At 41.7% G+C, this 25,737-nt stretch overlaps 3 protein-coding genes across 9 annotated transcripts in view; 2 read left to right on the top strand and 1 right to left on the bottom strand.

Annotated features, from left to right (window-relative positions):
• Positions 1-9,983, bottom strand: part of LOC139959696 (uncharacterized) — a 36,849-nt gene extending 26,866 nt beyond the window's left edge. The window contains exons 1-4 of one of the 7 annotated variants that reach the window (XM_071957495.1): positions 9,829-9,983; positions 7,720-7,797; positions 6,405-6,551; positions 2,547-2,673 (exon numbers count right to left, since the gene is read on the bottom strand). In XM_071957495.1, the coding sequence (XP_071813596.1) occupies positions 2,547-2,673; positions 6,405-6,551; positions 7,720-7,755 (310 nt within the window). In that variant the 5' untranslated portion in view covers positions 7,756-7,797; positions 9,829-9,983. Of the gene's footprint in view, positions 1-2,546; positions 2,674-6,404; positions 6,552-7,404; positions 7,441-7,719; positions 7,798-9,724; positions 9,782-9,814 lie in introns of those variants that run through there. The other 6 variants (XM_071957496.1, XM_071957494.1, XM_071957500.1 and 3 more) reach the window with 6 other exon arrangements.
• Positions 9,984-21,114: 11,131 nt separating this feature from the next.
• Positions 21,115-22,944, top strand: LOC139959826 (uncharacterized). The gene has a single exon (XM_071957705.1). It carries the CDS (start codon positions 21,115-21,117, stop codon positions 22,942-22,944), a length of 1,830 nt encoding a protein of 609 aa, XP_071813806.1.
• Positions 22,945-23,060: 116 nt separating this feature from the next.
• Positions 23,061-25,523, top strand: LOC139959825 (uncharacterized). Its single transcript, XM_071957704.1, has one exon. It carries the CDS (start codon positions 23,061-23,063, stop codon positions 25,521-25,523), a length of 2,463 nt encoding a protein of 820 aa, XP_071813805.1.
• Positions 25,524-25,737: the final 214 nt, after the last annotated feature.

Below are 25,737 nucleotides of genomic sequence, written 5' to 3'. Positions count from 1 at the left end.
TGTGATTCCTTGTCGTATACTTTGCTCAAATTTCCTTGGCATATATATATTTGAAAAAATGTTCACTTAACTATCTGATTGATGTAGAGCAAGTGAGCGAAATGTGTCCAAGACTTAAGTGAGAACAAGAAGATCAGGTATTTCCAGCTCTTATTTGTAGCACTCACTTGTGGGCATCAATCTTTCATTCACTGGTAATGATTTTTCGATATAAAATTTTATGCTGCAATGTTTCAAGATCCAGAAAGAGCAGTCTTCCAATGTGAAATAAATATGTTCAAAGTATTATGCAAATGGATATTTTCTTTTACCATTTTTGAGCTAGAAAACTAGAGCATCAATGGTGCAGAAGCTCATACCTTTTCGAGCTTAAAAATGTAGGGCCCACAAAACTTTATGGTCCACCAAATTTCAGGCCATTTTTCAGATTCCACCAATTTTGGGCCCATGAGGGATAACCCCCCCCCCCTCCGTTAGCAGAACCCTGGCCACACCACTGGCTATAATTCCTATTTTCCCCCTTTAAATCCTATTTTACCCACTCTCTCAAACAATACCACTGACCTACCCTATAAAACTTTCTCCCCTCTACCAGAGCAGACCTGAAGCACTCCTTGCCAAAATTTTGGCTGGCTGCCTACATACCTCAGGCTCAAAGACTTCTAAGAATCAGCAAGTGCTGATTGGCTATAGGGCTCTCATGCTTACAGTTCAACAGTTAATAACAACTCCCAGTCCTGCTTTAATTCTACTAACAGCCTCTGCAGAGCTTAACCACAAATGTAAACAAACACTGCAGAGACTGGGAGACAAATTAAAGAAGCTTTGGCAAAAGGTGAAGGCTCAGATTTTTTTAAACAATGGGGATTAATTGTAATTAATTAACTTTTGACCAATAATTATTAGGCATCACCTTATTCATACACAATCCAACAATCATCAGTTCAACTTTGAATATGATTCATCAAAATCTTGAGGAGATTGAGATATTTGAAAATATTACAAAGAATGACCCCCGATGACCCCCTAAATGACATTTGACCTCAATTTTCCGAACACCCCTCGTAACTCTCATCCCGAGGAACATTGTGACTAAGTTTCATTATAACTGGCCATACACTGTACGAACAGGAGCAATTTGAAAATATAGGGCCGCGGCCCGGGCCACAAATGACCCCTAGTTGATCTTTCATCTCAAATTCATGAACACCCTGAAGGTAAAACTTCCATAGTACTATCGTGACAAACCCTCAACATTGTACCATGGAATCTGTAGGAGAAGAAGCATTTTGCGTATTTCCACAAAATGGCCCATTACGGCCCACAGGTGATCTTTGACCCCAAATTTTGGACCATTTCTGGTGGCCCTATACCCAATGGTCCTTGTGTCCAAGTTTCATGAAATTCCATCAAACACTGTGCGAGTGGGAGCGGTTTTACCAATTGTTGACGGATAGAGTGATAGACGCTGCACTGTAACAATAGCTCACACCAGCATGCTGGTATGAGCTAAAAATCAGCTCTGCCACCAACCACCCCTTTAATAATTGTTATTAATGAATGAAAGTTACATCACATTCACTGTGAGAAATTTATAAATTGTTGAAGATTATTTCAGACATACTGTTTATTGAGCCCATTCACAAACTAGTTATGCACTGTGCGCTTAGTGAAGTATCATGTTACCAGCCAGGGTGTCACATACACACGCGTACACATCCCAACACCATCATACATATTCCTTTTGCCATCTTAAGGAATCAATCAACCCTAAGAGTGGGCTTTTGCATGATTGAAATCTTTGACTTTTCTTGCCTGAAAATGACCTACTAACTGTTTGTGAAATTGTTATCCTAATGTGTCACAATCACCACTTCTGGTAATTAAACGAAAGAGCCAGAGAACAGTACGCTTTTCACTCATTTTTGACAGACAGACAGACAGATGGACAGACAAATGCACAGACAGCCAAATTGCCATGACAATACATTGATCTCTATAAGTTTGTTAATATAACAGTCAGTTTGATCATAGTGATGGAATATTCTTTGTACAAGCTACAAAAATATCCCCCACTCCCCTATACTAGGTTGTGCTACAAAGATGGCTGGTACCATTGTCAACTGCATAAAGATGGTTTAGAAACTTTCTAAAAAGGCAACATCATTGCTGTCTTTTGCAATATAATACCAGAACATGTAAACTTATGACCAGCTAACAATTCAGAACCACTGAATATAAAATCAGTTGTCGTTCTTCTCAGTGATGATAGTATCAGTTTCTTGTAAAACACAAACTTCAGGAGTCAAATTCAGACATTCCAAAATGTAAATCACAAGGCAAATTAGCAACCTTAGCATCCACTGAGCCCTGAAAAGACTCAAACTATAGCAAACAAAGTACTCTTCACAATACATGAAAATAACATGACACATTTGAACAGATTTATTTTAACGACTGTGTTATCATTGAAAGCAAAATGCCTCAACTTGTTGCGAAAACCTCATTTATAGAGCCTGTCATTAATACTTGTCAAGACTACTCACTGTTAATGGTGGGATCTTCTGACATCACATCATCACCAACTTCTGCTTCAAACATGGCTTGCCTCATCTCAGGCATCGGTTTGGTGACAGTATCACTCCTGAAGTCTACTGCATGATCTGCCTGCCTCTACAAAATTTGATTAAGAACATCATAACTTCATAAGCATGAACCCCGATGTAAATTTTGATCACAGAGTGAAAAAACGTCATAAAAAAATTAAATAATAGTTGCTTGAGGAAAAGACTGCTTCCAAATGTACACTTTAAATATTGTAAGACAAAGTATACCCAACAATAGAGTAGCAAAAGGAAAGAAAGTTTTACCTTCAATAAGCAAAACTTTTCATGAATGGTAAGATGCAATGGCAGACAAAGATATAAAAATTAACATTGGACAATAACATAAATATCACTGTCCAATAATCAAACAGTTATGCTGTACCTCACACAATGTTCAAGATATAAGAGAAATTTATGTCAATATTCACTCATTAAACAGATCAGTCATTTATTTATATTTATAAATTATCTCCAGATACCAATGGCTATTGCTTAGATGTTTACAACTTATAAATTACTGTAACTACAGTTTCAGTACTTCATAGTTATAACACAATGATGCATTTAATGCATGTATATTAATGCATGCAATGATCCATGTATATTATTCCATGTGAGACTCTACTACACAATGATCACTCTTCACTATTGCATACTCTATTCCTGATCTCAAAAGCCATCACCACATAAAGACACTTTGGAAACATGATATGCAGATGTATGTAAACGGAAGAACAATTTGTAAATTTATAAAGCATGCAAAATGATAGACAAATCTTGTGTTAATATGAACATGTTGACAAGTAAACTATTGCAACATCCAAAGACAAGTTAGGCAAACAAGCTTGGCAAACTAGAAGGCCAACCTACTTAGTGATTTCTTCCCAAAGCTTATATGATAACATTTAATGTAAACTGCACACCAGATTCTTGCACTAAATAAGGTTTATCAGATGTCAAGCATGAAGTGCATGTGTGCATCCAAGTTTTACTTTTAGAGTTATTCTGAAACAATAGGATACTTGTTCTCAATAAGTTGAATCCATGAACAAGGTTTACAGCAAATTCAAGCTTCACTTGAGGTTAGTTAGACTTTAGGCCTCTGTTGACCTAAACTGACCATTGACATTCACACAAGGGGGGGGGGTGGTGCATCTTCAAGAAGTTTGCAGTTATGTTTTCAAGGTTTTCAGACTTTTGACATCCAATTATTTCACTAGGGGTCTTCTATACATCAAGGGGATCTCCATAACAAGCATGAACTTCATCCAAGCTCACATTGTGAGTTATTGTGTATACAAAGTTTTCAGAACACGATCTCTGTTGGCCTTTGACTGACATTAATTTCCTTAGGGTTCTTTCACTCATCAAGGGGATCTATATACCAAGCATGAACTTCATCCAAGCTTCACTTTGTAAATTATTGTGAAATTAAGGTTTTCAGACTTCTGTTGACCTCTGTTGACCTTACGTGCCTTTTAACCTTTATCAATTGCAACAGCATTCTTTTTACTCTATAAGGTGCATTGACATACAACATTTTGAAGCTCATCAGAGCTTTACTGTTGCAGTAATGTGTAATTGGTTCTAAAATTTGACCAATGTTGACCTTTCCCCTTGACAAATACAGTGTATCACTGTGGATCTTGTACTCACGAAGGACTGTAATGTCAATTATAAACTACTGTACATGCAACCTTCATTATGTGAGTTATTGTACACAATTTTCATACTTTGATGTCTGTTGACCTACACCAATTTCAAAAAAAGGCCTTGTTACTGAAAAAGGGATTTCTATACCAAATATGAAGTTCACTGTTCGCCCAAGCTTAACTTTTGCAATTTTTGTGTTTACAAAGCTTTCAGGCATGAAAGTTTCAAACATGTGTGAGTTATTGTGCATACAAATTTGTCAAACTTTGACACATTAAACTCAAATGACCTTTGTTCTGTTTAAGACTTATAAAGCCCTTCACAAAACTCAACTGAAAAGAATTTGACCAAAATATGTTCACCAAAAGAAAACCATAGCATTGGAGAATTCACACATTAATTGAAGCTTTAATTTTGGAGTTATCATGTTCAAAACATTTTCAGACTTAGACACCTGTTGAGTTCTTTTGACCTCTACCAATTTCAATGATGTGGCATCTATCTACCAAGTATGACATTGGTTCAACTTTGGTTGATAAGACATCACTTTTACAAGCTGTTTTTGACTATTTCCCTTTAAGCCTCACCAACTCATGAATATTATTGAGAACAATGTTGGTTTACAACAGCATATACTTACTTTGTAGTTACATCACCATACCAAGTATGAACTAAATCATACTGTTGAAGAGATATTGACAATTTAAGAATATATGTTAAGCCTCATTAATTTTCTTGAGATGTGCACCCCAAACAATAGGGCACTTCTTCACATCATGGGGCATCTACCTTCACAGTATGACATTGATTCAACTTGTTGGTCTTAAGATATCCTGTTTACAAGGTTTTCACTGTGATAACATTAGCACCATGCCCATTCATGAATAATATTGAGAATGAATGATGAATGAATAATGTGAATGAATTTATTGATTATATGACCATGTACCTACAGTATCATCAACTGACAGCACCATACCAAGTATGAACTAAATGGCACATATGGTTGAAGATATATTGCCAATTATACGAATTACGTGAAGCCTCACTCACTCATCAATATGCAGGAAATTGGAACCACAAACAATAGGGCACATCTACACATCAGTGGCATCTGCCTAGCGAGCAAGACATTGACTCATCCGAAAACCAAAAGCTCCACTCTCCAGTATTAATGAACAGAATAAATGTATTACCTGAACGAGCTGTTAGTAAGTATGTTAACATACAATGTATATCTCAATGATTGGTTGCTGGTTATTTACCCTCTTTTGTGTACTTCCCTATTCTTAGTGATTGCAGTGGCGGAGCGCCCATACAGTCGGGAGGGGGGGCGGACTCAAATGGACTGCTGGCGCCCTTTTCAGCTTTTTACCACTTTTTACTTATTAGCGATTATTGACTTTTATATTGCGCTCTCATCTACCTATTGACATTTGTCACATTTTGTTGGTATCATTTTCTGACATAATGCTCTAATGGCGGTCTTTAATTTATCGGCACTTCCGTTGTACGAAACTATTTCCAAGCGCATGTATTTTCAACACCCATATAAACTTCCGAGTTGTCACAAATTGCGATGACACCTATTTATTCTTCGTATCTGCAAATTAGCAAGGCCCGGAAAGGGTCATTTCCGGCGATCTAGGGAGTATCTTTATTCAAAACATTTCTGTACTCTCCGCGCCAACCTGTGGTAGCGTCCGCTTTGATAGTGTCAAAGCGCCCCTACAGACCATTCTTGCCCCCCTGATCAATACCCCTAGCTCCGCCACTGAGTGATTGATGCGCAACTTGCAGAATATTATATCTTTAGCCTGAAACAGATGTAGTTCTGTACGGCTAGGCTAAGTACCAGAATTGAAAACTACAATTTTAGGGGAGATAAAGTGCTTCTTATAATTCATATGGAGCCAGTAGTACAGTACAGTAGTTCCATGATTAAATTTGTTGGAAAATGGCAATAATCAGAAATGAAACCAGCCAAGGATAGAATATAAGTTGTTTAGAATCAGACATGCACTATGAATTATGAACGTAACTAAATGTACTGGAATGTTGCAATTGTTCTTTCCAATTTGGAATAATGATGACAAATTCTCATTTTGACAAGCTTACTCAAAAGGAGTGCAAAGGAGTACCAACCTTGTTTCGTTTTATTGAAGTAAAGTAGTTTCTTCTGAGTCTTGTATTAAAACTGAACCTGTGAAGCTTATTATAAGCAAGGCAAGTCAAATGACCATGAACCCACGCTTGAAGCCCAGCTGACTGAAGTGACTGCAGGGGCATTTTCTGATATTGAAATGATTTAAAAGGATACCTGATGAGTTAAAATTACAATTCTGGGGGCTCCAAATTCACTTTCTTGTCACATCTATTTTCTTGTCACACATCTATTTTCTTGTCACACTTTCTTGTCACATCTTGTGGAGTGTTAGCTCAGTGGTTAACACCGGTGCCTTTCAATCATAAGGTCCCCGGTTCGAGTCACTCCCAGATTAATGTATGTCGTCCAGTTACAGAGTTGTTGACAATTAACAATTCATAATCATGGACGTTAAATATGAATGTGAGAGACTGACTTCGGTCAGCTTGCGGCTTTGATAAGCCAATTAGGCTTCTTCGCGAGTTCCTGCTTGCAGGAGGATCTAATATACATACATCTACATCATACAATTACATCTCAAATGTTTGCAACAACTTTCACAACACTGAAGCAGTGATATTCAAGACACAGCACCGATGACATTTACAAGGGAATGTCAACCGTTTAAAATCCTTTGACAGAAGTCCTACCTGGTCATAGAGCATTAAACAAAATGATCCATGCTATCTTTGCAATTGGTGTCAATTTGATACACAGCTTGCAACCATGTAACAAGAACTTCTTTACTTCTTCAACAATTCAACATGTCATGAGATTTACTCCTAAGTCAGGATAAAAGATTGCCTGGAACAATTTATTTGGCAAAACACAATACCAATTGGCAAAGTTGCTAGATTTACCAGTAATTGCACATACAACATTAGTAATTTCTGTATAATTTAAAGATAATCTACATATGACCTACTGTACACTTAAAATTGAGCAATGCTAAAGCTGCAAGTAATAAGCAAACAGAACTCGAACGTGCATAGAACCTACAAATAACAGACAGTTGAACATTTTACATGCTGTACTTTGCTGTACATGGCTCAAATTAGAGTTGTCAGTAGGCAAGCTAGAAAAGGGTTTAAAAAATGAGTTAGTCAGGCAAATATTAAGGTTTCTTCATACACACACCCATACAGACACATAAATAAATCATAACATAATTATCCACATATACCACAGTTACAATAATCATGGAATAGCATGGAAATGGAAGTTGTGAAGAGAACTCATAAGATTGAAATTTGTCATGTGTTTCATTTCTTGAGTTCACTGAGCTCTTGTAAATTACAATATAAAAATACCTACCATCAAATTCAAGCTCATCTTGTTCAATGCATGCATGATGAATATGAAGCAACAGCTTGTGTCTAATATACTCTTGGTCTGTCAAATGGGTTAAACAAAAATGTAAAATGTTATAATAAAAAAAAAGGTGGTGACAATTTGACTTGCAAACATGTCAGCTAGTGTCTATCACTATCAGTGCAGCTCTACATATATGATGACGACACCTTGTAAAGTTACCAGATGTCCAGCCGGACAGTCTGGCAATTCTGTGCACTGTCATCTAGTGGGCACTGCATCTTGCCAAACACATTAATTATGTATGTCCATCACTTCTAATGAAAAACAATTGGAGTAAGGTTAAACAATCTGTTTGATATTTCCAACAACTGGATATTTCTAAAAATATCTCATGTGGATAGACCTACTGTCATTTGGGAGTCAATCAGTTCAAAGAAAAGCAAATATGAGTAACTCTGTGATGTGTTGAAGTTTACTGCGTAATTCCGGTAAATGCTTGAAGTAATCCAGGAAAGTGTTTGAAAATACAAAATTGATGTTTCCTCCTTTCACCATGACAATTTTGGCCGTTTTTGTTAAGGATTTGTAGATTACATAACAATAGGCCTACATAACAGTGCTTATCTACGGGAGCGTAATGCAGGGTTAACATTTCAAGGTGCCAAGAAATTGAAATGAGCCTTAACTGAACAATATACAACTCGTAGGATGTAACCAAAGTTTCTTTGATTAGTACCGTATTAGATTACTGCTAGACTGCGTCTTTTCTTTGGCATTCACTGGCAGTAACACTGACAGGGATGGCTTGCCAAAACCTAGCTACAAGTTAACTAGTACTAGTAGCAACTAATATAACTTAAGTTATCATTGTATGAAAGGTACAGTAATAACTAGGCCATAGATGCTATATCCAAATGCTAGGATAGGAAAGTAGAATAGTGTTCTCCCACCCCCACAATTTGTCCCACTACCATATGAACAAAAACTTCACAAGTAACAGCACATGACTGAGTATTATGCCCCTCCTTTAATTATTGGTGCCCATCCATAAATAGTTGTTGCTGTTGGTGCCCCCGATAGTCCTTAAAGGCATTGAAGACTCGCCCCAGACCGTGTGCGGCAATCTGAAAAAGTTAACTTTCTGTTGCTTGCAAGTGACGTTCTGTTGGTGTCGCTACTAAATGCAGACAGTAATGAAACGTGATACCTTGGTATTTTAAGCTGGACCTGAGATGTCCATCGCTGTATCGTTTGTTCACTGTGCTGTGGGTATTGACCACAGCTGTATGTACTTAACGTACACTAACGTCTAATTACCGATGGTAGCAAGCTGTGTGTGTGTTTTCTGGATCGATGGTGGTGTCTAACACTTCTGTTACACCTCATTCGAAACTAGGTCAGATTACTGGCATTGGACGTTTCTCTTTGCACGAGTCTTCACACCCTTTTAGAGTAACTTAAGAGTACCTGCTCTCCAGGGGCCCAATTTTAAACATTTTTGCAAAACCATCTCCCCTACAGTTTGGTATTATCAAAATAAGCATGGTGAATAATATACTGTACACGACTGGCTTTGTGCCCTATGATTCTAGTTTAGGGCCTACGATAAGATTGTACACATTTTGGAACATGTTAGTCTAGGATGTATTTTTGTTTTTCCAAAAGTAAGAACTGAGTAGGCAGCAGCTAAATAGGCCTGCCCCGTGACTGAGTTGTAATTCATTTAACCTATTTCCCCCCACAAAAATCGAAATAACCTGTGGTGTATAAAGTGTTTCTACATGTGAAAATAAAAGATATTTTGACAATAAACCCTGGATGTCCCCAAAACCTCGTTATATAACGAAGGCACCGATCAATTGAGTCATTGTTTTGGGTTTACCAAGTGACCTTCAATCGCTGCAAAGCATAATGTTGACAGCAGGTGCGATATGGCGTATAATATAAGTTATGTGCGTAAACTTCTGTATTAGGCCTAGCCTAAAGTACGAACAAAGCAAACTACTTTTGCGTCTTGCGCAACTTGGGGCATCTAGCCGAATACAATTGATTAGGCCTCGGTTATTGTTGTTCTAGATACGAATACAAAAGTTACATTATGAGCGACACCTTAGTTGTGCAAGTGATTTGACACCAGATCTAGCACACGGTTTTCAGCACGGTTGAGCCTATTTAGGTTAATCCATCAGGTGGCATACTCCTATTATAGTATATATCCATCCGCCCGAATGTTCTCATATGTATTCGTGTATGGGTGTATGTATGTATGTATATGTGATCTTCCCGCAAGCAGGAAAAGTGCCAAAAAGCAGCAGGAGAACATCGTTTTTGACCTGTTATCAATCATTATCTAGTTTTTCTGTGGCTCGCATGTTGAAGAGCATGAATGGAAGTACATGTGATGAAAATTGGGTCAATTGAGGCAATTGTAGACCCTTTAGGCTTCCCAGGAGCAGCGTACGAAAATTGTTTACTGAGTGAAGAGGTTTGTTTACAGAGTGGCGAAAAATTCCGGCTTCGATAGCAAAAATTCTGCGCGGTTATGGTAAGGAAAATTGATGGTACCGTCAGCTATCCGGTGATGGGTAGCGTTTAGCTAGTGAAAACTTCTATCTAGACTTAGAGACCACATTATTTTTGTGATTTAGTGTGTAAGTCAATGGGGCTACCATCAAGGAAGCCGTTCGTTTGCTGGGGGATGGTGTGACAGTGTAATTTCGACCCCCTGTCACTGTATACTGCACTGGTACATATTGTCCTAGTATAGGACATTTTTTCCTGGATTTTCAGTATGTTTGGTCCATAGAAATAAAGAGCTATAGTTTTTTGGTTTGGTCTCCCTTGACCTCTATCTATGGGCGGCCATTTGGGCAAAAAAAAAAATACAATGACGAAACAAGAGACAATCAGACAAGAACAAAGATGAAAGATGAAAGGAACAATGCACCAAAGGAAACTGACTAAACAACCAAATTAAACCACACCATAGGCGTACGAGGCGGGGGGGGGGGCAGACTGCCCCCAAATTTCCAGAGGACAAGAAATTCGGGCAAACGTCCTGAAAATTCGGGCAGCCTAAGAGGAGAACAAAATATTTATATAGATATATATGTATATATATATATATATGTAATGGGTGAACTATTTAGTAGACCCCACAAAATTTTGATTGTCGTAATAGAGGGCGCAAGGACAGTTTCTGTTACAACTCGTTGCTGTCCGATCAATCAAACGATCAACTTTCTTGTCTCTCTTCCCCTCCTTTATAGCCGGATGAGCCGCCTGGCCCCCTCATCACCCCAGCCCCACCTAACACCTCTGGGCATGTAACATTTTGGCGACCCTGCCAGGACGTCTCCTAGAACGGCAATATGGCTAGCCAAGAAGACGATGAGGACAACAACATGGTTATGGAGGCCATCAAAGAGTGCGAACGTAAAATGAAAGAACTGAAGTCTAAGCTGCCAGAGGAAGAAATACCACCAGATTCCAAGATGTCAACCCCAACCATACCATATAGAAAGGACTTTAAAATCCAGGGACAGATAGGGGAACCTGGACAGAAGGATAAACTTAGCTTTATGTCTCTTATGCACCAAGTGGAGAGTGCCTCCCATAAAGGCGTTCCAGAAAAAGAGATAGTCGAGGGAATAATTAAGTCAATCACCCCAGGACTGCAGTTCAGGATCTACCTAGAAGGTAGGGACAACCTCGATTTACCCACACTGAGACGACTTTTGCGGGCTCATTTTCAGGAGAGAGGAGCTACAGACCTCTATCAAAAGTTATGCAATGTTTCTCAGGGCGCACGTGAGTCTCCCCAGAGTTTTCTTCTGCGAGCATTGGCATTGAAACAGAAGGTCCTCTTTGCTTCCAAAGAATCAGATGCCATGTTTAAGTATGACAAGCCCCTTGTAAATGCCATGTTCGCCCATGCTGTTTCTACTGGACTCCTCGATGCCGATATAAGACATGACATGAAGCCCTACCTGACAGATGGTAATCTCACCGATGAGGAACTCATGGAGAAACTTAATTTGGTGACATGCAGAGAGAAAGAGAGAGTGAAAAAGATGCAGCAGAGACGTCCTTTAGCTGCAATGATTGATGTAAAGGAAAGTTCAAATCCAGAGAAAATACAACCTGATGGACAAAAAGATAAAGGAAAGAGTTTGTATGATGAAGTGCAAGCACTAAAGGCACAAGTGGCGGAGATACACAGGGTGTTAACAACAGCAGAACCCGGTCATCAGTCACTACCGAAGAGACGCAGAGGATGCCCTCAGTGTCAGCAGACAAACAAGGGAAATAGTTGTCAACACTGCTACAAATGCGGCAATCTAGGTCATTTTGCACGGTTTTGTCGACAGCCGGGAAACGATCAGGGGTCCCTCCTGAGGGACGAGGAGCATCCCACAAAGGTCTAATGTCCCAGGATATGCCTAAAGATTCAAAGTACAGAAGTGATGTTGTCTACCCAGTTGCAAATAGAAGAATGGTAAAATTGGTTGGTGAGTCTTGTGCAGTGGAGTGTCAGATAGAAGGTGTTCAGACGAAGGTTCTGTGGGACACAGGGGCACAGGTTTCTATTTTACCCGAGAGATGGTTAAGGGATCACCTAGTAGACAAGTCACCCCGACCTGTTGGCGAGTTATTAGACGGCTTGACGTTGGACTTAAAAGGGGCAAATGATCTTGATGTCCCATACAGTGGTTGGGTGGAGGTCAGCTTAAAGTTAGGAACGAAAGATTCTGGACTCCAGCCACTTACAGTACCGATGCTTGTTTGTCCTGGTGAACGTGAGATGCCTATCCTGGGTACAAATGTCATCCGTCATGTCATTGAGGATACAGAGGAAGAGAAGACTTTGGTTAACTCTCTGCAGAAACTGCTGCCTGGTAGAAGAGAAGGGGCCATTCGGTCTCTAATTGAAGCAGTCTTAGAAGGTGACCAAGTTTCAGCCCGATGTAGGACATGAAGAAAGGACATCTGTGTTAAGAAAGGTCAGATGGAATTAGTCTCATGTAGAGTCCATTTTGGTTCAGAACAGAATACTTTGTCTGCTTTCTTCCATCCTAATCCAGAACAAGGGTGGCCTGATGGGCTGGAAATTCCAGAGACGGTGGTCCCTGTTAACAAGGGATCTTCCTGCAGAGTTCAGATTCCAGTAATGAACACCAGTAACAGAGATTTGTGGCTCAGAAAACGCACCATGCTGGGTTGTGTGGAACCAATCAAATCTTGTCTCCACTTACCCTGTGATGACGAAGATGAAGAGATGACTTTACGGGTACAAGCAATTGTTAATGCTTGTGAAGGAGGTTCTGAGGTGGGCAAAGACATACATGAAAGTGCTATTCCTGAAGCCAAAGAAAGTGCCAGTGAACAGAAGGAACAATGGTGCCCTCCCGTGGATCTCTCAGGTTTAACTGTGAAACAGAGGGAAGTTGTCACACGAATGCTGAAAGAAGAAAATGCTGCATTCTCAAGAGATGATTTTGACCAAGGTTGTGTTCCTGATCTTCAAATGAGAATCCATGTAAGTGATCCAAGACCAGTGCAGAAAAACTATGCCAGCATTCCTCGCCCCCTGTACAAAGAAGTTAAAGACTACCTTCAAGATCTCTTCAACCGAGGCTGGGTCACAAGGTCCAAATCCAACTATTCTTCTCCAGTGGTATGCGTACGCAAACGAGATGGTACGCTGAGACTCTGTATCGACTATCGAGAGTTAAACAGGAAAACTATCGATGACCGCCAACCGATCCCAAAAATACAGGATATTTTAGATGGCTTGGCAGGTAATTCATGGTTCTCTACCTTGGACCAAGGGAAGGCTTACCACCAGGGGTTTATGGCGGAAGAAAGCCAACATCTGACAGCCTTCATTACACCACGGGGCCTACATGAGTGGAGAAGAATCCCTTTTGGTCTAAAGAATGCACCAGCCGAGTTCCAGAGGGCCATGGAGAACTGTTTAGATGGGTACAACAATCAAATCTGTGTTATATACTTGGATGACATTCTTGTGTTTGCCCCAACTTTTGACCAGCATGTCGAAAATCTCCGGAAAGTCCTCAAACGGTTACAGCTACATGGTGTTAAACTCAAGCCATCGAAATGTAAACTGTTCCAAAGGCAGGTTAGATACCTGGGTAGAGTAGTATCGGAAGAGGGCTATAAGATGGACCCTGCAGAGATACAACCTGTCCTGGCTCTGAAGGAGAGAACGCCTACAACTGTTGGTGAGCTTAGACAAATACTTGGTTTTTTGGGCTACTACCGAAGTTATGTTGCAAATTTTTCCATTAGAGCCAGACCACTGTATGACCTCCTTGGAAAATCAACAAAGACCAATGACAAAACGCCATCGAAGGGGAAAAAGAAGAAGAAGACTATTAAAAACAGCCCAAATTCGAGGGAACAGATAAATTGGACACAAGAACACCAAAGTATTGTCGATGGTCTAATTGATCAGATTACCCAACAACCGGTGATGGCATACCCAGACTTTAAATTGCCATTTATCCTCCACACAGATGCATCGAACCAAGGCCTTGCATCAGTCTTGTACCAACGACAAGAAGGAAAGTTGCGAGCCATTGCTTTTGCATCCAGGACGTTGTCACCCGCAGAAAAGAACTATCATTCTAACAAATTAGAGTTTTTGGCTCTAAAGTGGTCAATTACAGACCGTTTCCGTGATTATCTGCAGTATGCTGTTAACTTCAGCGTCTTCACTGATAACAATCCACTCACCTATGTGTTGACAACTGCCCGTCTTAATGCCACTGGCCAACGGTGGGTTTCTGAACTTGCAAGTTTTCGGTTCAACATTAAGTACAGACCTGGCAAGAGGAATAATGATGCCGACACGTTATCACGAATGCCTATTAACATTGATAACATGGAAGAATTGGTCAATGATTGTGTTATAGAAATACCTGATGGTGTCATAGCAGCAGCAAAGGAGTATCTACAGGCGATTGACAAAGGCGATATTAGCTGCATTGATGCTGTACCTTGCAGTTTGGATGCGATTGAGACTGTTACGGCTGCAGCACGACCAACCCTTGGCTCTATAGATGTTGACACCCTAAAAGCTGCTCAAGAGAATGATGATACTATTGGAAAGGTGCTTGAATACAAACGTCAGGGGCACCTTCCAAAACAAACAGAGAGGAGACAAGAATCAAAGGGGTGCAAATCTTACTTGGAAAATGGAAGGAGATTGAAATAGATGACAGGGGACTATTACAGAGGAGAACCATAAACAGAAAGCAGCTCCTCCTTCCAGAGAAGTATAGGAAGTTGGTGTTGAAGGCATTACACAATGACATGGGTCATGTAGGAGTCGATAGAACCCTGGAGTTGACAAGACAGAGGTTTTTCTGGCCATATATGGCTAAGCAGGTTGAACACTATGTTACAAAGGAATGCGAATGCCTGAAAAGAAAGAAGCCTGCAAGACACACAGTTGCACCCATGGTCCCTATACAAACAACTGAGCCATTTGAAGTTGTTTCCATAGATTTCTTGCACCTGGAGAGATGTAAGGGATATGAGTATATATTGGTAGTAATGGATCACTACACTCGGTTCTGTCAAGCCTACCCCACGAGAAAAAAGTCTGCAGCTGCCGCAGCTGACAAATTGTTCAATGACTACTTCATGAAGTTCGGGTTTCCAAGGAAACTCCATCACGATCAGGGACGTGAATTTGAAAACAAACTTTTTTCAAAACTTCAGGAGCATGCTGGTATCAAACACTCCAGAACAACACCCTACCATCCACAGGGAAACGGACAAGTTGAAAGGATGAACAGACCCCTGTTAAGTGCTGCGTTCTCAATCAGAAAAACACAGAAAGAATTGGACTGATTCACTCCAACAGTGTGTGCATGCCTACAACTGCACCAGATGTGAGTCCACTGGGTATGCACCCTACTTCATGATGTTCGGGAGATCTCCAAAACTCCCTGTAGACCTACTGTTTGACCTAGCTGAGAAGTCCGAAGGAAGTGGAGATCCTGCAGACTATGCAGAAAGGTGGAAGAGGAGAATGCAGGAAGCTTATGCTCTTGCATCGAGAAATGCAATGAGGGCGTCAAAGAAAGCAAAAGACAGATATGACAAGAGAGTTCATTGCACCTTTCTATCACCAGGAGACCGAGTGCTTGTGAAGAATATGCCCCCCCATGAAGGCCCTGCTAAATTACGGCCTTATTGGGAGGAACACATCTATGTTGTGGTCAAACAACTTCTACCCGATGTCCCTGTGTACGAACTGACTCCAGAGAGGGGAAAAGGAAGGAAGAGGACGCTTCACAGGAACCTCTTGTTGCCATGTGACTCCTTGCCATTGGAGGAGCCACAGCCAGTGAGTCGTAAGACTAAGAAGGTGAAACCCAAGAAGTCCCAAAACCTGACTGAATCCGAGGGAGAATCTAGTGACAGTGACTGGGATGTTCCTATATATGTAGCCAGTCAAATGCCAGCTGATAATATTCCTGGAGGAGAGATGTCACTGCCTGATGATGATGGTGGTAATGTACAACAACTGGAACCGGACACTCTGACAGAGGAAGGGGGTAACTTGGAAAGAGTAATCCCATCAGATGAACCAGTACCTGAGAATGATCCAGAGGTGCAGCCTGAACAGGATGTGAGGACGTCTAGAATTAGAGTACCTAAGACTGTTTTTACCTATAACCAACTCGGTGTACCAACATATCAGCAGCATCACCCACAAGTTAACACTGTATCTGGTACCCCACCTATTGCTCCATATGATGTCTGGTATCCTATGGCACCCCTGCAGCATCAGTGGTTTCAACAGCCGGGCTATCCACCTTCATCGGCCATGAGGTATCCTAGGCCTGTAGCAATGTTTTAGGGAATATTGGTTTTAAGTGACTGTAGTATATGTTAAAAAAAAACAAAAACAAAAAAACAAACAATTAAAACAATTATGTTGAGTTTGGACCATATTCATGGTTAGACACATTTAGAGACTGGAAAGGCTGTTGATGCTTGTTTTACATGTAGTAGATGCTACCAATATGCATGCGGTCTTTATTGAAATCTTCATATGTGATATGGGCATTCATATTTTTTCATGTACTTAGTGATTATTGATCTTGTACACCAGTATTTCTCATTTGGGATTACGCGTTACCAAAGAGTTTATAACTTCAGTCCTTCCCAGGCTCTACACAAGGGTTATGTGGTAGTATTATTGCTCTGCACAAGTGGGTTGCGTTGTAGTCAATTTAGGTTAATGCCTAGGGGAAGTCATACATGCAGTTAGTATAAAGGTACAGAATAATTTGATAGGGTATTGGTCCAGGATGTCTGAGGTATTGGAGTTCATAGGGTGTAACCCTAGAAACAGTCTATTGTACAGTTGTTTTGTTTACTTTTAGCCTTTATTGTATATAACATGTTAAAGTTCTAAGTGTTCATCAGAAGGAATTAGTTTGATGATATTGTTATTAGTTTTATGGGGTAAGGCAGAGTGTATTTTGCCATGACAATATTTATTTCCATGTCGGGACGACATCTTATAAAGAAGGGGAGAGTGTAATGGGTGAACTATTTAGTAGACCCCACAAAATTTTGATTGTCGTAATAGAGGGCGCAAGGACAGTTTCTGTTACAACTCGTTGCTGTCCGATCAATCAAACGATCAACTTTCTTGTCTCTCTTCCCCTCCTTTATAGCCGGATGAGCCGCCTGGCCCCCTCATCACCCCAGCCCCACCTAACACCTCTGGGCATGTAACATATATATATATATATAAATATGCAGTAGCTTGCCCGAATCTTTTTCAAATTTTTGCCCGACTGTAGCGTCGTTGTTGGTTAATAGCGCCACCAAAATTGTTCTGCTAAAGAAAAGTGCTAACTTTACGATCGATTGCGATCACGGTGTAAATTAATTGAAATTCTGCCCTAGTTGGATATAGTTGTAAACCTCTCGACCAGTTGAAATAGTCTACGATCCTATGTTGGAGAAAGAGAGAGTTGCAACAACAACATGAGCGCAGAAACACAACGAACCACGTGTTTTGTACATTTCTTTATGTCTTGAGTCTACATAAAAGGTTTACAACTGCAACGGTGCAGGTATGGCTGAGTCAGAACCAAAGCCGGTTGAAGATAGCGGTGTGAGTGACGTTACAACGTTGAAGAGATCCTGTAGTGGATATGTGGGTCTATTAGCCAGGTATTACAAAGAGCTGGAGGCGCTTTTAACAGACCCCATGAATTATGAACTGGCCTCTAAGAAATACGCTGTGCTGAATAAAATATTTGAGTCTTACGTGACAAGGTATAATGAGTACGCCAGTAAGCTGGAAGAGAAGGAGGCAGATGTAGCCTCTGAGCAGTTTGAAGTTAACAGTGTAAACAAAGTTGAGTTTGACAAACGAATAACAGAATGGTTCCAGGAAGTCCAGAAGGTCCCAGACAAAGATGATAGGCCAACGAGATGCGACACAGAAGTAGAATCCGTTAGAAGCTATCGGTCAAAGGGTAGTGCGCTAAGCGACACTTCATCAATCAGACTGAAGGAGGCTAAGGCAAAGAAGGCATTGGCAGATCTGAAGAGGCAGCAGTTTTTCAAAATGCAGAAACTGAGAGAACAGCAATTTCAGTTAGAACAGGAACTTGCTCGGGCTGAAGTAGAGAACGACATTGCTAGTGCTGAAGCCGAACTACACATATGGCAAGAAGAAATACGTACTGAAGATGGCCGAGGTGAAGAACCTAAAGGAACTGAGGATACTGGGAAGGTTGGTGACAAGCCTAGGGAAGTTAAAGGTCCATGTGTTACACTAAATCCTAATGCACCAGAATTCATTAATAATGTAGAGACTGGTTATGATTCTATGGGCAAGGGAAATTTGTGAAATGAATGAAAGTAATCTGTCACAGTTAATCATTGTGCAGGCCATTAATTTGTCTGTTCACATGCCCAAACCAGAGTTAGAGGTGTTTACTGGTAATCCAGTAGAATACTGGAGCTTTATTAATAATTTTGAGGCAAGCATTGCCAGTAAGGTGAGTGACGACAGAGTTAAATTAACTTACTTGTTGCAGTTCTGTGAGAATGAGGTAAAGGACAGCATAAGTTGTTGTGTGCTCATGGAGCCTACAGAAGGCTACCAGCGTGCCAGGGACATTTTAGCAAAACAGTATGGGCAACCGCATGTGGTCGCACATGCTCTGATTGAACAAGTGTTAAATAGAGCCCAGCTTAAAGGTGGGCTCGCTCGTAAATTCCTCGTAAATTTGTGTCCTTCACACCACCCGATTCAAAAATGACATAAATACTACCCTCTACCGGTTCGTCGCTGTTGTCTCGTAATTTCTTAGCAATCCCGTATTTACGGCTAATAAGCAATAAACGGGTTTGGCTACCTGAAGCGGTGGCCTTGACGAAATTCCTGCATAGTTTCTTGTCTATGGCAGTGTCAGTAGTATGCGGTAAATTATTACACCGCGTTTTCGTGTGTGTTGTGTGATACAAAACTCTGCAGTAGTTTGTTTATACGTTCAGAACTGTTCAAGACTAGTGGGCTGTACAGTTATGGTCGAGTTTTGCATCAGGCGTAGGCTGTAGTTTGACCAGGGAGCTGCTACTCTAGCAGCTCCCTGGTTTGACTATTTTTATGCCTACATGGTGAGCAGTCGAAGTCCGACCGGTTTGGGTGCCCTGGTTTCGTAGTTGATTCACCCATTAGGAAAGCTGTGCATGCTTTATCGAATATCAAAAGTTTAGCCTATAGAAGTACAGTAACCTAATGCTATTTTACTGTAAAAACCAGTGTATTTCAAACTTTTACAGATGCGCCAGTCTTGTACTAACCTGAGTAAAGTATTTGAAATATTGTAACCGAAGTCGCGAGTCGACATTTTGTTACAGCTCAAGAAACTAATAGTGAATATAAGTCCGATACACACTGACTCGTGTCACAAAACTAAAAACGCAAATACAAAGTGAAAAATTTTTCTGAAGTGATTACAAGATTGGGTATCAAACGTATGGTCAAGTCCGTCATTTGTGAACAATTGGTATTTCATTCAATTTAGGTATGAATTATATATAGACACAGTCTGTATTTTTTTTATTTTATATATGCATTTTAGTTCTATAGCTTGTTTAGCTTGGGACTATAGAATTGTCAACCTTGTGAACATATATTTTTGGGGGGATGGGGGGGGGGGAGTCGGCAAATTAAAAAATACAGGGAAAACAGAGGGAAGGAAATACATCAGTGCATGAGAGGAGGTGAGAGACAGGACTGATTGATCGTGTCGATAGTTTTTTTTTATATACATGTGATACACGAAGATAGACGTAAAATGTAGCATCGTTTCGACACTACAAAGGGGACCCTCCTCCGCCCCCACCCCCACACGCACCCTCCCCACGTTCAATATCATATCCCCCTTGCCAACGGAAATAAACACAAGTATAAATAAACCGATACAGACATTTGTACCCGCTGTTAATCCGCAACTATTCCGGCTTGTTAAATCGTGTAGATTGACGGCTTCGCCGTCCTTTACTGCTTGTAGGCCTATATACAATAATACAAAGCTGAATGTTTCTCCTTGATCGAACATCCCCAACCTTGCCCACCTTGAATTAGAGGGTGGCCAAGCGACTGCTTCACAGTCATAGCTACTATCGAACAAAATGGACGAATCAATTGATCTGTAGATGCAGATGTATCAATAGCTGCAGATCCAACGGATTGTGAATGTCGCACGACCTGTTAACGAAAGTCTGGGAAAAGTGCTTGCCCCTGTCGTATGTATGATCTCTTTTGTTCAGATACGTTCTTTTACTTTCTCCGGAATACGCCTCCATGTTTAGCAACCTTTCGTGCGTCAAATTACAATCTCGATACTGTGTTAATGCAAACTGGCTGTATTCAAAATACGTACGAAAACACTGTGCTAACTACCTATCAACTTGAATATCCACAACACTGACCAACGTACAGTAAACCATGGAGGTAAAAACACCTCCATGAGTAAACAAACGCACATCACCCGCGGCCATAGCTTGCAACACGATACCGTTCACAGCCAGGTACAGCTACGATCAGGTGACCACTCAGAAAAGTCATGTGAGTAAAGGGTGACACGCAAAACCACTGAAATCAAAGCCCCCTATTTCTAAAAGTATACGAGCGCCCCCACCTTTAAGCCTAACGATGCCAAAGAGTTGTCTGACCTTGCAAGAAGTATGAGAAAATGTGAGATAAGGTTGAGTCAAACAGGGTACTCGGCAGACCTGCATTCTAGTGACACCTTGCTGAAGGTCCAAAAATTGTTGCCCATGTATATGCAATCAGATTGGGCGAAAAGAGCAAAGTCTAACATGCTAAGGGGCATTGTTCCTAATTTCAGGCATATCACGGAGTTTGTGGAAGAGTATGTGCAGGTAGCAAACAGTATCTATGGGAGAAATATGGGCACACAAGTAAAGGAAACTAAGCAACTTCCTAGGGGAGTAAAGTACCCCATGAACGGTGAGAGAAGGTTGACTACATTAACCACGCAGAGTTCCCAAAGGGAAACCTATATAAACAAGGTAGCATGGAAATGTCCATGTTGTTCTCAGAGGCATAACCTTGACGTATGTAAAGATTTTCAGAGAAAGTCACAAAGAGATAGGTTTAAGTTGACTCGTAAACTGAGGTTATGTGATAATTGCTTTAAGCCTAGGCATATCGCAAGTGATTGCAGGTTACAACCTGGATGTCAGGTAGAAGGATGCAATAGGAGACATCATACTCTTTTGCATATTTACCCTACTGAACGTAACAGCGAGAGTCCCCAGACAGGTTCCGGGGAGGTGGACAAATCAAATGAGAGAACTCAAGGAGTTAGTCTCTCGACAGTAAAGTCTCCAAGAGTATGTCTCAGAGTATTGCCTGTTAAAGTAAGAGGTAATGGTAGAGAAGTTACTACCCTCGCATTACTTGATCAGGGCAGTGATACATCTCTTTGTGAAAATGAGCTAGTCAGAGAACTAGGAATAGTGGGAGAAAGTGCAGTATATGAACTAAGTACTGTTAATTCCCCTGCCACTGTGACAAAGGGTGTAGAAATAGGTCTTGAGGTCGCAGGCCTGCAAGGCAACGAGAATATTGAGTTGCTAAATGTATGGTCAGTCGAAAGTCTCCCCGTAACAAAGCGTAGTATTCCTACCCAAGATCAGGTGAACAAATGGCCACACTTAAGGGACATAGAGTTCCAGACTATGGATAGTGAGAAGGTTCAACTTCTTATAGGGAGTGATAACCCTGAGGCATTTTGGGTCCTCGAAGAGAGAAGGGGAAAAAGAAAGGAACCGTATGCAGTGAGAACACCTTTAGGTTGGACGGTAATGGGCCCCCTAGCTGGTTCATGTGGGTCACCCAGGTCGTTTTTAGTGAATCATGTTGCCCATGAAAGGCTCGAAGAACAGGTAAAGCGCTTCTGGGAGCTGGACCATGGGTTTGGGGGATCTGCAGATGAAAGAGTATGCGACTCTATTAATGATCAAAGGGCTCGCAAGATCATGGAAGACAGCGTCGTTCTCAAAGACGGACACTATCAGATGAGGTTGCCATGGCGCCATTATCCACCTTCCTTGCCAAATAATAGGACAATGGTTGAGTCAAGACTTGGGAGCTTGAGGAAGCGGCTCCTCAAGGATGAGGATCTCCATCAGCGGTATAAGGCTGTTATGGAAGACTATCTGAGAAAGGGATATGCACGCAAGGTAGACGTGAGCGGAGATGTCTGTAAGCGAGGCGAGATCTGGTACCTTCCACATCATCCTGTGATTAATCCCAATAAGCCAAATAAATTGCGAATCGTTTTTTACTGTGCGGCGCAATACCAAGGATTATCCCTGAACAGTCAGCTCCTGCAGGGGCCGGACAATACCTATAGCTTGATTGGGGTGTTAACTCGATTCCGAGAAGAGAAGATTGAGTGGCACCAAGGGATCTTGATGCTCTGCGGTTCTTGTGGTGGGATGAAGGCGATCTCACAACGTCACCACAAGAATTTCAAATGTGTGTACACCTTTTTGGTGCCACATCATCGCCGAGCTGCGCGGGGTTCGCCTTGCGCAGAACTGCAGATGACAATCAAGACAGCTTTGATGAGGAAGTTAGGCAAACAGTGTATGACAACTTCTATGTTGACGACTGCTTAAGGTCAGTACGAACAACGGAAGTTGGAAGGAGATTAATCCCCCAACTGCGAGATATGTTGAGCTTGGGTGGATTTCGTCTTACCAAATGGGTAAGCAATGATAGAGAAGTACTATCAATGGTCCCTCCTGCTGAAAGAGCGTCATCGGTGGTAGACTTGGACTTTACTCATCTTCCACTAGAAAGAACACTAGGGGTACTGTGGGACATGGAGTCTGATCGGTTTAAGTTCAAGGTTGCTGTCAAAGACGTCCCAAACACTCGAAGAGGTATTCTGTCAGCAACGAGCTCACTTTATGACCCCTTGGGACTTGTTGCCCCATTTACCCTGGAAGGGAAGGTTCTGCTACAAGACTTATGTGCGCAAGGCCTGAGTTGGGATGAACCAGTGAAGGATGAAGAACTTCGACGTTGGCAGAACTGGTTAGAGGAATTACCAGATTTAGAGTCTGCTGAGATCAGTAGGTGCATCAAACCACCATACTTCGACGATGTGAGTTACGATGTTCACATATTCGGGGATGCATCAGAACGAGGCTATGCCGTCAGTGCCTATGTGAGGACAAAGGATTCCGGAGGGAAGGTTCATTGTACACTGTTGATGGGCAAGGCCAGAGTATGTCCCATTAAGAAAGTAACCGTGCCAAGATTAGAATTAACAGCAGCGACTTTGGCTGTCAAGGTCGGCCAGGTTCTGCAGTCGGAGTTGAGCATCCCACTGAAGAGTACAACTTACTGGACGGACTCCACAACAGTCCTGTTGTATGTCCGCAATGAGGGTCGCAGGTTTAAGACATTTGTCGCAAACAGAGTGGCTGCCATCCGAGAAGCTAGTACCGTAGACCAGTGGAGGTATGTCGACACTCATCAGAACCCTGCTGACGATGGTTCGCGCGGACTACATGCTAGAGACCTAACGAGTACATGCAGGTGGCTGAATGGGCCTGCATTTCTGTGGGATGCCGAGGAGAATTGGCCAGAGATTCCTTCTGGGATAGAAAACCTAGAGGGGAGGGAATTACCTGAGGATATCCAGGATGAATATAAGGTGAAAAAGCAAACTTACCTTAACACGACCAATGGTGTGGTTGCCAGACTGCTGGAGAAATACTCATCATGGACTCGGTTGAAAAGAGGGGTTGCTTGGATTCTTCGGTATAAGGAATACCTTGTAGCACGATACAGGGGTAAACAACCGTGTAAGGAGACTGTCTTGTCCTTGCAAGAACTGAAAGAAGCTGAATTAGCCGTAATCAAGTACGTCCAACAGAAGGCCTTTCATGAAGAACTACATCTTCTCAGGCAGAAGAAGGTCAGTAAGCTGTGGAGTAACAATGCCTTCAACAAGATTAACCCGGTATTACATGACGGGGTCCTACGGATTGGTGGGAGGTTGAGAAATGCTCCTGTTACATATGACGAAATGCATCCCATCATACTACCATCCAATGACCGAGTGACATCTCTGATCATTATCCATCACCATCTCCTTGTAGGTCACTCAGGGTCGGGCATGACCTGGAGCTCCCTCAGAAACAAATTCTGGATACTGAAGGGAGGAGCAGCAGTAAGGAAGGTAATGGGAAAGTGCTTCGACTGCAAGCGAAGAAATGCCCCACGCGGTTCCCAGTTTATGTCAGAGTTGCCATCAGTCAGAGTGACACCGGACAACCCACCATTTACCTTTGTAGGTGTTGACTACTTCGGGCCACTGTGGGTGAAGCAGGGTCGAAGCCAAGTCAAGAGATGGGGATGTGTTTTTACTTGCATGACCATGCGAGCAGTTCACATAGAGTTGGCCGATAACCTGGACACCGACTCCTTCTTGAATGCTTTGAGAAGATTTATAAGCAGGCGCGGGACTCCAGCGAAAATTCTGAGTGACAACGGCAGCAACTTTAAGGGAGGAGAAAGAGAACTGCGAGAAGCGGTGCAGTCACTGAACAACGCAAAAACCGAAAATTTCCTGCTAAATAAGGAAATTGAGTGGCAATTTAATCCTCCAGCAGCAAGCCATATGGGTGGCATATGGGAGAGAATCATCAGGTCTGTGAGACGCATTCTGAAGGCGTTAGTGAAGGAGCAGCTCATCAATCAAGAGGTATTGACCACATTGCTGACCGAAGTAGAGGCTATCCTCAATGCCAGGCCACTAACACAGATCAGTTTGGATCCAAGAGATAACCAACCATTGACGCCAAATCACCTGCTCCTCTTGAAAGGAAATCCAAATATTGCTCCAGGAGAGTTTGTTAAGACCGATGGATATGGACGTCGCCGATGGCGCCAGTGCCAGTACTTGGCAAATCAGTTCTGGAGGCGCTGGATAAGGGAATACCTGCCATTATTGCAGACGCGTCAGAAGTGGAACAAGGAAAAGAGAAGCCTCAGAGTCGGCGACCTGGTTCTCATGGTTAATGAGAGCCTACCCAGGGGGAAGTGGTCCGTTGGAAGGGTGGAACAGGTGTTCCCAGATAGGTTCGGTCGGGTGAGGCGGGTAGAAATAAGAGTGGGTTCCCAATATTACAAGCGCCCAATTGTGAAACTGTGCCTATGGAGGAGGCTGATAGTGAGTAATTGACTGCACGTCAAGTTATAGGTCTTGTTAGTTTACGTTCAGCAAAGACATGTATTCAAGTGGTATTGGTCCTTATGTTCTGCATATAGTTGCAGTATGTTAAATGTTTACATCCATTTCAGTTCTTGTATGTTCAGTTAATGCTTTATATCTGTAAGTAATCTTTTAAGTGTATTTAGTTCGTTGGGAAATTGGGAGCAGTGTTGACAACGTCGCA

This window comes from Apostichopus japonicus, chromosome 19 (assembly GCF_037975245.1).
Source record: "Apostichopus japonicus isolate 1M-3 chromosome 19, ASM3797524v1, whole genome shotgun sequence".
NCBI lineage: Eukaryota > Metazoa > Echinodermata > Holothuroidea > Aspidochirotida > Stichopodidae > Apostichopus > Apostichopus japonicus.
Note: the sequence above shows the minus strand (reverse complement) of the source record. Positions and strands in the feature narration are given on the sequence as shown.

Bases quoted from the DNA above. Each gene is read 5' to 3' on its own strand.
- LOC139959826 (XM_071957705.1), top strand. From the start codon at position 21,115: ATGCTAAGGGGCATTGTTCCTAATTTCAGGCATATCACGGAGTTTGTG.
- LOC139959825 (XM_071957704.1), top strand. From the start codon at position 23,061: ATGGTCCCTCCTGCTGAAAGAGCGTCATCGGTGGTAGACTTGGACTTT.